Consider the following 14876-nt stretch of genomic DNA (forward strand, 5'->3'; position numbering starts at 1 on the left):
CCATTCTGCAACTTTCTAGCTGTGGCCTTAGTCAAGTTTCATAACCTCTCTGAGCCTTTGTTTTCCCCTGTATAAACTGAGAATGATTTTAGTGCCTACCTGGTAGGCTTACTGTGGATATTAATTGAGATGATGGATTAAAATGCTTAGCCTAGTACCTAGTACACTGAAAGCATTCCAAAATGTTCATCTTACTAATATTATTCAAGCCTTCTGTTTGGACCTCCCTTTATAGTCTTTCTTCCCATCTCCCTTCTCTTCTGACTGTGCACTTCAGGGAGCTACCTAGGCCTCAAGCAGAACCAGAAAAATCTGGACTTTATCTCAAACTGTTTTGAGCTCTGCACCTATTTTATCTCGGCTGCATTTCCAGCACTGTGAGGGAGAGTGAGGCAGCAAAATTATCCCATTTTGAAGGGCAGACCACGAAGAAGGTGCTGTAATGGTTTAACTGGATTGCATGAATGCATTCTTGGATAGGTGAGTATATGCACGCATCCATTCTCCCACCTAGTTTTAAAAGTGGGGAGGGCTGAGGTAGACTGTAATGAATTTGCAAGGTCTCAAACACAAGATTAAGTTCAGGTCTGTTTGTGTTTTTTCCCCTAGTAGAGCCCAGTGCTGAGTGGGTGGGTGCTCAGGAACCAGAGGCCAAAGGGAGAGCATGGTGAGGTCAGCCGCGGCAGGGCACAATGGTCAGGGTGGGCCTTGTGTGACACAGACCCAACAAAGCCAAGCCAGACGAAACACAGGAGCAGGTCAGCTGTCTCGTCGGCTTCACATACGCTCTCAAGGGCAGCGCGCCTCGTATCCTTAGAGCGCCGGGTCTCTCTCAAATCACCAGGGTTTGTGATCAGTGAACTGAGGGAATTCAGAGGCGTATTCTGTGAGGGACAACACAGAGGGACCCCTTGGGCTTAGATCTTGCCTGAAACACCTCATCCAAGTGAGCTGCTGTGGAAAAATTTCAAGGGAGACGAAGGGAGAGTGAGCTGGTCGTCTTTTGAAAACCTGGACGTCACCACCACATCTCTTTTCTCTGTCCTATTAATGTTTTTTTTTTCCCTCTCAAACTCTGAAGAAGCTGTGAGATTAATCCCATCAAAAACATACGACTGACTGTTTGAATGACATATCTGCAGGTCACGTTTTTCTACTTTCCAAATAGCCTTTACTGAGTGTATATTACTTTACAATGGAAACACCGTAGCAGAGCCTCTTGGCCAGGCCTCACTGGGGAGCAGGAAATGGCAGTGAGAAAGGGTTCCTGGTGGAATCATTGTTGGACTTCAGCTAAAGTTTTTCAGGGAGTAAGCTGTTTGTGCTTTGTGTGCTTCTGGAATAGGAAGTTTTACTCTCCACTATTATACCCACCACCTCCCAAAAAAGGAGGGTGAGGAGAAGGAAGGTGAAACCTTGGCTTCTTGGGTAGGTCCTGCACTTTGGGAGAGTAAAGGAGATATTTGAGAGGCAACAAGAGCATTTGAGGGGAGGTCAGGAGACATAATTTATAAGGAGCAGGCAACCTTTACATGTATTACCTCATATAATCCTTCTATCAGTCTCATAAAAGTAGGTATTGGTCTCCTCATTGTTCTGGTGAGGGGATAGAGGCTAAAAGAAGGTAGTAACATAGCTGCTAACTGGCAAAGCCAGAGTTTAAAGCCAGGACCTTGGTCCTTACTGGAGCCTGAGGATTGGGCTCGTGTGGCCGTGGTGGACAGTGAACTACCCACAGGTTACTAGCTGGGTTTCTGTGACTGTATCTCCCTGACCTGGGCTTTGAGTAGTCACTGAATTTTTAGATCATATGCTTTGGGACGCAGTGGGGAAAGGTTAACATTTGGGTGAGACCCTGGTTTCTCTAAGTACTGGAGCTCATTAGGGCATTTCTTGAGCCTCCTGTGTCTTGCAAAGGGAGGGGACAGAGATTTCTTGGGTACTTATTCTACTCTCTTGTTTAATCCTCTCATGAACTCTATGACGTAGATATTGTTTGTCTCAGTCCTCCCTCCCCACCCCCCATATCTACCCAGCCCTCCATCTCTTTTTTTCTCTTAAAATAGGACGTTGATTAAATACAGTAAACTGCCCAAAGTGTCACAGCTAGCAAATAGAAGACCTTAGGTACAGATCCGAGTCTTTGTGACTCTAAAGCCAGAACTTAAAGCTTGTTTCTACTTATCTTTTTTTTCTGAGACATTTTTCCCCCTAATTCTTAGACGGTTTTGTTTCGTCCTCTTTGAGTGAGAAGCCACTTATGGCTTCCTCTTTTTAAACTTTTTGGTACTTCTCTTGGGCATTGGGTTCACGTTTCCCACTGAGTCTCCCTGTTTTCCTACCCAGGTTGAGTCTGTGTTGTCGACCCACGAGCCATTTCAAGTTATCTCTGATTTTATTTTAGGTTTCTGGATCATCCCTCTGGAATATCTGCCTTATGCCCTGGAGTAGAGCTATCCTTGATTCCTCTCAATGGATTCCATCCATTGATGGATTGATATACAATCCATCAATGAATCCTATCGGCCATACCTTCAAATGTATCCAGAATCTGATCACTTATCACCACCTCCACTGTTGCCACCCAGGCCCAAGCCACTATCCTCTCCCACTTGGTTATTGTAGCAGCCTCCTAACAGATCTACCCACTTGTCTTTCTACATTCAAAGTGATCTTTTTAAAATGTGTATCAGATCATTTCACTCTTCTCTTTATAAACTCCAGTGGCTTCCCATCTCACAGAATAAAAGATCATATGCTACATTATCTCACGATTTCAAATAAACACACAGACACATATCCACAGACCTGCTATGCTCTCCCTCTGATCTAGGGTGATCATCTAATTTATCATCCAAATTGGGACACTTATAAGAGAGAAAAGGAGCTCTACTAATAAATGACAACAAGCACAAACTGGGACTGACCCAGGCAAACTGGGAATCTGGTCACTTGATCTAGATAGCCAGTGGATCGTCCTGTTACTTTCCTTTAGGTCTTTTTAAAGTGTCATCTCTCAGTGAGGCCTTCTTTGACCTCTATTTAAAATTGCAACACATTCCTGCCCCATCTCGTAATCAGCCTGTGCTGATTTATTTTTCTCTGTGGTGTTAACACCATCTGATAGAGAATATGGTTTAATTAGCTATGTTTGTTGTTGATCTCCCCTCTCTAGAATGTAAACTTCAGGAGGGCAGGGAATATATTTTTTTTTTTTTTTGCTGTACGAGGGCCTCTCACTGTTGTGACCTCTCCCGTTGTGGAGCACAGGCTCCGGACGTGCAGGCTCAGCAGCCATGGCTCACGGGCCTAGTCACTCGGCGGCATGTGGGATCTTCCCAGACTGGGGCATGAACCTGTGTCCCCTGCATCGGCAGGTGGACTCTCAACCATTGCACCACCAGGGAAGCCCGAGGGCAGGGAATTTTTATCTCTTTTGTTCAATATACTGTATCCCCAGCACCCACATCATCGCGAACACTGTAGGTAATCAGTAAATATTTGTCGAATGAATGGATGGTGTGGCGGGGGTGGAATTCTATTCCGAAGAGTCTTTCTCCTTGGAGTCCTCTTCCCAAACCAGTTTTCTTGTTCTTCCCTATTTATTTTGGTAAACCTTTGGTAATCTGAGACCTTAGAAGGGTTTTTCAGTATGCTTTTACCGCAAAGAGGAGCTAATGATGAAGATTACCATGATTTCCTAACCTGACTTGGGCCCTCTAGGGAGGGAAGTTTGTATCCAGTACAGCAGTTTACCACATTGCAAGAGGGAGGAGAGGATTTTTACCCTTGGGAAGTCACGTGTTGGGGGCCCTGCCCTGGCGGTTATGATATTGTGATGGTCAGTGTCAGGGCCTTGGGGCTGTGCCAGCTTCTGGGGCTGGTGCCAGAACCAAAGACCTACTCAGGGCTAGTGTTGGGGGCTCCAGTTTGCTCATTTCTCCCTTCTCTTCTGTCTTTTAAACCTGTATACTTGACCTGTGGGTCCATACTGAGTAGGGTGAGCAGTATATCCGGGTCCAGCCTTTCCTTACCCAGGATTCTAAAGGTTTCTTTTCTGAAGCAGCCTCAGAGGAAAGGAGGGATGAGATGGGGGTGGGGAGTGGGGGTAGGATCAGACCTTTCATTTCTAGTTGAAAGTGGCAGTTGGGATCGCTCCAACAGATCCTGTTGGGATCATGGGGTAGGAGGGGGTCTTAGAATTTTCAGACCACTGGGAGTGAGTTTTAGACTCAGTGAAGATGGGAGTTATGGTTAAAGAAGGGGAGTTTGGGGCCTAGCAACCAAGATGGATTGCCATAGGGACAAGAAGGGGAAATAAAATGCCGTTTATGATTTCTGTAACTTTGGTTTTCCTAACGCTTCTGATGTGGCCGTATAGCAGGGGCCAAAGTCCTAGTGGACTGGAGGTGAGAGAGTAACAGAGCTGCTGGAGACAGGAGAGTGATGTAGCTCTTGTGGCTCTTAAAGGGTCACAGTACCAGCAGTAAGTAGTGAAGAGGTTCTAAATGTAGCAGAAAGCCTAGAAAGGGAAACCTTGAGGAAACTTCTGACTCCTCGAGGTTTTATCAGTAATAGTTTGATGCCAAGGAAGCCTTGGCAAGTAGTTGTATAGCAGAGAAAGCCACTTTGTGAAACAAAAGGGATTCCCACGGGCATATCCTTCATTCAGAAAACAAAGTCCTTTGCCATCTCGTGGATATGAATTTAGCCTTCCAGTCTCATTTCCCATGAGATCTGTCCACCTGTCCTGTCCTTTCACACCTTTGTGCTTCAAATACTTCCACCACATTCAAAGTCTAACCTTGCAAAGGCTTAACTCAATGTCACCACCTCTGAAGTGTTTTGCAGGACTCTCAGTGAGACTTTGTCCCTTCCTTGTTCTCTGGGTTCTTATTACCCTTTGTTTATAACTCTGTAATAGCATAATGCCTGAAAAACACACATACACACATACAGGTTCCTCCTTCTATCTGAAAGTAGAGCACTCCTATGAACCATTTCATAAGCTGAAATGGGGTAAAGTGAAGGAGAAATTACCTTTTTTCATAAAAGCGAAAATCTTTTTTGGATTTCTTCCAGTTAGCAAAAACAGGTACTAATGTAGGCTTTTCCTAAAAGCAAAGTGACATCAAGCAAATTTTCAAAAAGTGGGGGATACCTGCATCTGCCTCTGTCCCACGTATGACTGTAAACTCTTTGAGGCAGGGCCCCTGACTTATTTATCTTTTTTTTTTTTTAATTTATTTATTTTTGGCTGCATTGGGTCTTCATTGCTGTGTGCGGGCTTTCTCTAGTTGTGGCGAGCTGGGGCTACTCGTCATTGCGGCGCACGGGCTTTTCATTGTGGTGGCTTCTCTTGTTGCAGAGCACGGGCTCTAGGTGCGCGGGCTTCAGTATTTGTGGCTTGCGGGCTCTAGAGCACACACCCAGTTAGTTGTGGCGCATGGGCTTAGTTGCTCTGAGGCATGTGGGATCTTCCCAGACCAGGGCTCAAACCAGTGTCCCCTGCATTGGCAGGCGGATTCTTAACCACTGCACCACCAGGGAAGCCCTGACTTATTTATCTTTATACTAACTCTGTCCTGTTCTGAGGAGGGAAGGACTGGTGCATCCAATTCCCCTCCCCCAGTCCTGTAGCACCTGGCACATGGTAGAATCTCAGTAACCTTTCTGCTGAGTAGAGTTGATTCTGGGTTAATCAGATGAACATATTATACAGTAGACTGACCTGGCTCTTCTTCCCCTCCCCATTCTGGGCAGTGACCCGCTTGTGGCTGGTACACCTTGCTCCTGGCTCAGGTGTACTTATAGCAGGGGGCACTGCTATTTGCTTTTCTTAGTCCTGACTCCAGCTTCTCCCTTTGATCTCTACTGCCCGCCCCAGCTCGCCCCTACCATTGTCCTGCACAGGGAACTAGTATTTCTCCTTCCCAGGCTCAGGCCTCACCACCTGTCTTCCCTAGCATATTCTGAGAATGATACCCAAGGGATCAGTGATGATGGGGAACAGCGAGGACAGGATTAAGGGTATGGCCCTTCAGCCCTCTGAGAGTTCCAGATGGGGCCAGTTGCCTCCTTTATATCTGCTCATGTTTTCCTTGTCCCCTGAGGGAGCTTGTTTCTGAGCTGGATGGGTGCAGCTGATGATCTGTGACGCAGATGGTCTGTGATGCAGATGATCTGTGATGCAAGGAATTAAGGGCTGTAATCCTGGGGAAGGCTGTATTGCCCTTTAGACTAAAATTCTATGCTTCAGAGAAGTAAATAGGGTAGTTGTTATATGCGAGGGCCCTGAAGCCACATGGTCTGGATTCTGATCTTGTTCCACCACTTACCAGCTGTAACTGCCTCAGCAAGATGGGGTCACACTCATGCCAACCATATTCCTTCATTCATACATAGTTATTGAGCATCCCCTGTGGGCCAGGTTGTTCTAGGTGCCAGGGAAATAGCAGTGAATAAGACAGGATGGGTTGATACCTTTAAATGCTTAGAGCAGTGTCTAGCACATAGTAAATATGCAGGAAATGTACCAATACTCTCTTCCTAGTACTTTTCTGAGAATAGACAATCGGGTGGGATGACCTTTGGTAGCAGCTCCAGGACCAGATCTCCCTGAGAAGGGGAAGGATGGAGGAAGGGCTAAGATACAGGTTCTGGATTTGGACTTAGGTCCAGGACAGCAGTAGCTCCAGTGGCCTTTTATTTCTGGCACTTCATTTTGAGATTAAATACATGAACTGGCTAAAGGTCACCTTGGAAATTTTATGAGTCTGTTTAGTTCCATAGAAAGGGCAGGAGGAGATGACCCTGGACTGCCTAGATTCTGCCTGGCCCGTTTGTACAGACAGCGCAGTGCCTACCAAACCATGTGTGGGTGACCCTAAGAGAGGCCACACGTCGTGAGCAGTATGAAGGGAGATCCCAGAGACGTGAGATGTGAGGACGGAGAACAGCCGTTTGCCTCTCTGCTGTCAGGGCTCTCTGGCCATAGAGTAGAGGACCTTCTGCTGGAGGAGGTGGCTTGGGGGTTGGAGAGCTCAACTTAGGAAGGAGAGTGAGGTGAGATAGAGGTCCGTGGCCTGTTTCAGTTCATTCCTCAGGGAATGCTGCTGAGGAGGGCTGTTATACTCCTAGTGAGATTACTGCTGGAAGCAACGTCTGCACTCAAGGCTCCTGATTGATTGCGGTTTCCAGTGAAAGTCCAAGACTGATACAGTCTTTATGTGAGTAGGGTTGGAGTAGAAATCTATGTTACATTTCTCGGGGATCAATAAGTTTTTCAGCTACCACCGTGCTCAGGGAAAGAGCTGTATAATCTTAACCATGGTTTCAGCAACTAGTTCACTGCTTCTCCCACTTTCTCTCTTCCATCCTTCTCCCACAGTGGGTTTTCAGAAATGAATGCCCTTATAGCACAGAGAGAGTGCCCTTGACATGAGATGTGGGCCAATCCAGGATTCCTGGGCTTGTTCCCATGTGAGCTGCTGGCCTGGCTTCCCTTGGAGAACCTGCTAACTTGGCTGGGAGCCATGGCGATTTGCATGCATAGGGACAGACGAAGTGGTTCTGGGCCCTTTCCAAGATTCTGAAGTACAGCCAGGTTTAGGTCCACTGGACACCATACTCTTTCATCTCATTTTTATTGCACTTTCTTAAGTCTTCAGCCGTTACTTAAACTCAGTTCAGCCAAGTGTATGAAACCTGAACTAGGCAAAGCATTTTGCTGTGGATATAAATCCACAGTTCATTCCATAATGAAGGAAACAGATAAATATAATATGATTGTAGCAGTGTTTCTCAATTTTTTTGTCATTATCACCTCCCTGAGGAACCTTTTAAGACATTTTTTCCTAATCATCCCCCCTCAGGAAATTTTAATACCATAGATAAACCAAAATTCTGTTTATGTACAATTTGTGTATCTGTGCTTTATACTTTAAAAGAGTAAGATTTTTTTCATCCCCCAAGAGCAAATTTTCTCCCCACTTGGGGGAAATATCACCCCCAATGTGAGTTCATGGATTATAGTAAAGCACAATGTATAGTGTAGCAGGCAAGCCTCCAAAGCTTTGTGAACTTTGTTTCTCCCGTCTCCTTTGACTGACTGTCATAGCTCCATAATTTATTCTTGTCTCTCAGTCTGTCATTCCCATTTTGCTCTTTTTCCCCTTTCCTGGATTTCATCCTTTTTCTCTCTCCAGTGTAGAAGTTTAGGAGTGAATTTAATTAAAATAGTAATCTGTACAACTCAGGGACAATTTAGGGAAGATGATTTCGTAAAACAGTCCTCTAAGAGGTCATCCTTTTGGACAAAAGAACCTCCAAACCTATGAGGTGTTCATGGGGAAACATAATAGACATAAGTATTGAAGGAAATAAAGATATTTGTTTGGAGTTGCCTTTCAGAGGAGAAGACCTCCCAAGAGGTCTTTATATTGGTCCTAACAGGTTTGGATATGGATGTCCTATATTGGATCTAAGTTCTGTATATAAATTCTTTTAGGGTTGATGCCAGTTCTGCCAGTGGGATATCAAGTTTCTTTTTTCTAGCAATACCATGTCACCAATGATAGCATCTCCTCTCCCCTGTAGAAACTACCAGAGGCATGCAGTGTTGGTGACGGAAAACCCTTTGTCACAAATCTACAGAGTCTGTATATGGCAGTCACCAGACAAGAGATCCAAGTGGGACAGAAGCTTCGAGGCACTGGTGAGTAGCTCCAGAGGTACCTGGTCTCCTGGGGTTAGAGTTAGGGTCTACGTTTGTGCTGTTCAATATGGTAGCTCTAGCCAATAGTGACTATTTAAATTTAAATAAATAAAAATTAAATAAAATGAAAAATTCATCCCCTCATTTGCACATTTCAGGTGCTCAATAGCTACATGTGTCCAGTGGCTACCAGGTTGGACAGCTCAGATACAGAACATTTCCATCACTGCAGAAAGCTTTATTAGAACTGGTCTACATGCTTAGGAGAATTAGTGAGAGAACCAGGAAAAAAATTCATCTCCCTACCTGAGACATGGCAGGCAATACGTAGAAGAACAGTGAGCTGTTCTGGGTCAGGGAAACTCTTGTCCTACGCGGTTAACGTGGCCTGGAGAATCTTCATCATAGAAACAGCGCTTTCCAGAAGTTAGTTGGAAGTGGATTTGTGTCTGTTTACATATTAGTACCAAAGCCTGGCCTTTATCAGAATGCTTGGTAAATGCTAATGCCTTTCTGGTAAGAAGAAGGCAGTTATCACTATCTTCCCTTGATCTTTCTGATCAGAAGATCCCCAGACCTCAAGCAGTGCCTCCTCACAAGGAACTGATAGCCAACCTCCGAATCAGCCAGAAGAGCCGGCCTCCTCAGCACCGTCCCTCCCAGTGCCTGAAAAAGAGCCCACAGTAAGTCGTGAGTGGCTTCCTAGACTGCATTTCAAGATTTGGGAGAGTCTGCACCTATAGCTCCCAAGCCAGTGGTCCCTGGAACTGTCACCTAGTTGACACTGCCTTAACAACACTGGGGCATATTTGTGACCAGGCATCTAAATTGTGGATTTCTGGATGGAGAGTCATGGTCTTTTGCATCTTCCCTTGCTGTCTCCTCTCTGCAGTTCTTCTGGATGATGGACCTTGACTCCTTTTTTGCCTTATCGCACTTGCGGTGATGGTCTATGAGGTTGTTCCCTAGGGGAGAAGTGATGTGCGTATGTCCTGCATAGAGTCTTATATCACATTCACTGCCTGACATGGACTTCAGAACTCCTGCATCAGCCACCCGTCTTAACCAGAGCCATGGGAGGAAGGAATTTCTTTTCCTAACTTAAGTGGAACTGTTTAAAACCTCTGTTAACTTGGGTTCCTTTTTTTCTAGGTTACTTCAGGCCCTATGCAGAGACCTCAGCTGTTGAAGGTCAAGAGGAAGAAGCTAAGGGGGCTCTTCAGTTAACCGGTCACTGTCTCAACTGCTGAGGATGGACTCAGAGAGTAGTTTCCTAGTGTCACCTTGAAAGGAGGTCCTGTGACAGCAGCATCTCTGACACAGAGTTACACAGTCAGGGACTCCACTGTAAGGGCAAGATAACTGAAGTTCATGTTGACAGGCATGGATACTATTAACTGAGGGAATCCTGGCTCCAATCCATCGGGCACTGGCCTTCCCTGTCCGAGTGGAAGCCAATCTCTGGGAATCCCATACCCTCCTTTCTTTTGGTGAAGGTTCTCTAGACCCAGGATCTACCATGGACTTTAGGTATATGGGGCAGGTCTGCAGAAAGGCACAGCATGCTTAGGAAGCCTTGTCTACCTTTCTTAAGAGTCCCTAGCCAGTCCCAGGTGTTCCTTAGAGACCCTCTCCTCTCTTTAGCATGGAATAAAAAGCACTCACACTCCCTGCTTTTGAGATTGCTTATCTGTGGAACACATACCAACTCACTTCACTTTACCGGGTCCCACCCCATTGTTGTCTCTGGATGAAGTCTAGGCCCTCGGTCTAATCCTTCAGGTTCTTCTTATACTTCTCTTCTGTGGCCTGTGCTAAGCCTCCAATCAGGAGCTTTGATCTTGAGACCTCTCTCCATGGTGGGCACAAGATAGCAGAACATATGGTTTCTGTGCTCTTTGGTCCAACTTGATATGGGGTTTTTTTTTGTCTATTTCCAAGGCATAGACAACAGGTTAATATGGGATTGAATATGGGATTGAAATTACAAAGAGCTCTGAGCCCTAGGGCCAAGTTAGTTTCCCGGAGTGGGAGAAAAAGGAATTTTATTTTCCCATCCTTCACTTCACTTCAAATAACATAGTAACTAGAAGAACTAGAAAAGATAGGATGACAGGGAACAGGAAATATGGCCAGAGGAGTTCTCTGGAACCAAAAGAATTGATGTATAGAATGGATAGTGCTTAGCAGGAAAATATGTAAAGACTGTATGAGATAGGCAGAATCTTAGTTAGAAAGTGAACTCTTTGGACAAATCTAGCAGGATTTGAGACTTCCCTGGCTGTCCAGTGGATAGGACTCGGTACTTTCACTGCTGTGGCCCCGGTCGGGGAACTAAGATTCCACAAGCTGCGTGGCATGGCCAAAAAAAAAAAAAAGAAGAAGATTTAGCAGAAGAGGATTCGCAGAGTTCCTTGGCCTTCTCTGCTAGGTTTTCCTCTATAGGTAAGACCATCTGAAACTTTACCTTGGAGAGACAGGAAGGAAAGTAGAACTCAGATATTCACTGGGAGCTGTTAGGTAGAGGCCTTTTCTGGTTCAGTTACTTACGATGGTCAAAGGCCTCCTCGTCCACATGTCCTTTCTGGCTGGGACTGGTGTGTCTGTCCCCATGTCAAGTCTTGAGGGAAAGAGGATGATCCAAGTAATTATAATAATGATTATAATAACGATAATAAACAGCTACCAGTTAATGTATACCAGGTACTCTAATAAGTGCCTGGCATTGAATCCTCACAGCATCATATGAAGAAGATACTGTTAACCCACTAGGAAATGGAGTCTTGAAGGGACTAAGTGACTTATCAGAGGTCACACAGCTAATAAGTAACAGCCAGAATTTGAACCCAGACAGCTGAGTTCTAAACTGCATTATTACATACATTACCGAAAACATTTTCCAGGAAGGATGTAACGTCCTTCTTTCTCCTGTGACGCTGCCTCTTTTCAAAGAGGATGTTCTTTCTACTCCCTATTAGCTCTTCAAGGGAGGAGCCTTGGCGGACTCCAGGACTTACCACCAGGCCTTTTTACCTGCTGGCAGAGTCTGAGAGAGCTCCACCAGGGCTCATTCCCAGTTGCTGCTGATAACCTTCTTTACCCTCAGACCCAGTCTGTGCCCTGGTGGTGACTGTCATTGAAGTGAATTGGGAACTATGTAAAAACAATCTATCAGATGACTTACTTTGTTGTTTAGTTTCTCTTGGCATAATTTAGATGGCCAGATTTCAAGGTATGAGACCACATGAAAAATGGAAAGACTTCCGCAGCAAGCTGGGGGAAAATAAGGGTTCTTTACCCTAGATAATCCTTCTGCCCTAAGAGCACAGTCTCAAGAGCAGGCATTTTTAATCAGAGAGGGATCAGGGGTTTTAGAATCCCCTAAAATTATAAGTAAAATCTTAACAGCATAATTTTTCTTTTCATGTTCTCAAAAGAATGTGTAACTTTTTAAAAAGGTTAAGTAAGAGTATGCCTCATGACCTCCCCGCCCACTGCCCCCTTTATCCCCAGAGGTTGCTGCCCCCATGGGGGTATTGCCCAAACACACCCTTAGAGAAACATTGCTCCCCAAGGCCCTGCCTCAGTCATTCTTGCTCTGAAGCTCTTGCCCCCCAAAGCAATGGGTGGTGTTTGAAAATCATTCATCCCAGGGCAACTCCAGGGAAATCCCTGCCTTGACAAATTGGCCTAGCCAGGCTGTATTCCAGCCCTGCCCCCTGGCTTGGGCCCCTCCCTGAGGCCCCCAGGCTGGCCCAGCCCCACTCCACATGCACATAAAAGGGTCGAATTCTCGTGGCTGCTCCATAAATTTTATTCCGTAAATATTAGTTTTCCCTGTGTTTAATAAAGCAGTGGCCCACCTCCCCGCCTACCCACCCGCTCCCCGGGGCTGGGGCTGGGGCCAGGGCTGGCTGGTGGGAGAAGGGACTCTTTCAATTGCTTTGGAGTATTTTTAGAAAAAAAAATAATATAAGGTGGTTTACAGCAGCAAGCCAGCAAACCAGGAGCAGGAGTAGGGACCTCGAGGAAGTTCCTGCAGGAACTTGACCTAAAAAGTAGAGAAATAGCGCCACCTAGGCTGCAAGGCCTACTTGGCCCTGCTGGTGGTTCACCCCTCCCCCACGGTCAGCCAGGAGAGGCCAGCTCTTTGCTGGGAGAGAAATCTTCATCCCTTAGCACTCCAGCTGGGCAGCACCTCCTCTCTTCAGGCCTCACCGAGGGCTTTCTCAGCAGCCCTGAGGGCAGAGCCCGAGCTGGGTCCTGGAAAACCCCACGAGGGTCATTCTCTGTTCTGTCACCAGTCATCCAATCTCCCAGATCAAGGAGTGTCTCCAAGGGGTAGTAAAATTATTGAAAAGGGAGGAAGGAGCTTCTAGTCTCTGCCCACTGAATCCTGAGGAACTAGCCCTGGAGTCCCTAGGGTGTAAAGTGGCAAAGAGTGAGATCTGAGCTCCTGTACTCTGGACTTGGAAAGAATCTGTTCCTGTTGGACCAAGATCCTTCCACGGGTCTGATACAGTTCACCTTCGGTGAGCACTTGGGGGAGGGAGAGATGCTCAAGTCTCCTGAATACTCAGCCCGCTGCTTCTTAATTTTATCCCGTGGTCCATTTGAACTCCCTTTTCTTGCGTTCCTGTTCACTTAAACCTCCCATTTTCTGAAGCCCTTACCTCCTCCTCCCTGGTCTGCTGGGAGATCAGCAGGAGCCGGTGTGTCATTCTCTGTACAGAGATGGTGGGAGTGGGGATGGAAAAGCCCGTGCTTTTTCTCCTCGTCCTAGATTTGGTCTCGTTCTTGACATTGTCACCAGGGGCATTTCCTTCTTCCAATTATTCTGTCCTTCATTTCCTCCTGTTTACAAAGCTAAGGGGATTTGCTCCAGAGAGTATCGGGGAAACCTAAAATCCTCTTAATTACCCTTCCTCGTGATGTAGTAAGCTCACTTTATCTGTTCTGCCCACCTCCTCGCTATTTGTGCTGTTAATATAATCAGTGTTTATATACAGATTTCCTATGGGCTTTTTGTTTTCATCCTTACATTGGCATATACTCTGAGAACAGGGTCAGTTTTTAACGCTAAATCAAAAAATATCACTGTGTTGGGATTATACTACTAAAGGGTGCAACGTTATGTTCACTGGGTTTGCATGCAATCACGATATGCTTTTCTGAGCTCTTCCCAGAAGTATTTTTCTGTCTTCTAATTTTCCTGAAGAAGAAACTGTTCAAAAGGAGCAAGTGACATTCTACAAGGAAGCCACTAAACTCGGAGCTCAAGACCCTTGGTTCCTAGTCCCTGTCACCAACATGAGTAAATGCACGGACTCACAGAACTCTGGTGGATTCTGCTAGCACTTAGACACAGAGAGAAATGCCAGAAGAGAAGGGAGCCCACGCTCTGGAGAGAGGATTTCCCCTAGCTGCTGTGACCTCCTGGAAGCTGCTGCAGGGTATTCTTGTTGAGGGCTTCTTAATGCTCTCTTTTTCTTCCATGTTCTCTTGGACAGGGCTTCAGAAGATCCCACCCTGAGGGGAAACATTCAGAGAAGGGAGGGTGTGAGGTAGCTTGTCTGTCTGTGATGGGCGAGGGACCCTAGGGAATCCATCTCTACTTGAGGATCTAGAAGCCCATCTATCCTCCGTCTTCCATCCCAGAGCTATCAAGGAATACTTTTCTCCTGAGACTTGCATTTATGGGGGGCCTTAAGCTTCCCCTCAATTCTTGGGTCTCACTTTTCTACCCTGGCATATGGGAGGGCATGAGGTAGCACCAAAGCATTCTGGCAAAGGCTCAGTCTCTTCAAAGCTGTGAAATCCTACCTGCCCTCAGTTTCTCTGTCCTGGAACCCAACAGATTTTGCTGTGCTTTCCACACTCCTGGACCCTGTGAGTGAGCGCTAGCCTCTCAGCACCTAACTCTCATGGGTTCGTGAGAATCTGGGTCAGCCTAGGAAACCCGGAAGAAGCATTGGAAAACTCCAGGGTGTGGGGAGCACACAGCCATTGACTCACCTGGGAATATTGTGCCAGGTTACTCGTCCTGCCGGCGGCTGAGGGCCAGGAGTTAAAGGAGCATGCAGTGTCACACTCTTCCTCCCTCCCCTCACTTTGGGGTTAGAATTGGGGAGTAGGGCTTGGGGGCTGCAGGGAGTCCCTT

At 46.2% G+C, this 14876-nt stretch overlaps 1 protein-coding gene across 3 annotated transcripts in view; it reads left to right on the top strand.

The window, feature by feature from the left end:
• NHEJ1 (non-homologous end joining factor 1) overlaps window positions 1–12054 on the top strand; it is a 78363-nt gene extending 66309 nt beyond the window's left edge. Inside the window, exons 6-8 of one of the 3 annotated variants that reach the window (XM_060301450.2) lie at window positions 8599–8716; window positions 9284–9399; window positions 9869–12054. In XM_060301450.2, coding sequence (XP_060157433.1) covers window positions 8599–8716; window positions 9284–9399; window positions 9869–9943 — 309 coding nt within the window. In that variant the 3' untranslated portion in view covers window positions 9944–12054. Of the gene's footprint in view, window positions 1–8598; window positions 8717–9280; window positions 9400–9868 lie in introns of all 3 variants that reach the window. The other 2 variants (XM_030844171.3, XM_030844250.3) reach the window with 2 other exon arrangements.
• Window positions 12055–14876: the final 2822 nt, after the last annotated feature.

The sequence above is a fragment of the Globicephala melas genome, chromosome 7 (genome assembly GCF_963455315.2).
Source record: "Globicephala melas chromosome 7, mGloMel1.2, whole genome shotgun sequence".
In the NCBI taxonomy this organism is placed as follows: Eukaryota; Metazoa; Chordata; class Mammalia; order Artiodactyla; family Delphinidae; genus Globicephala; species Globicephala melas.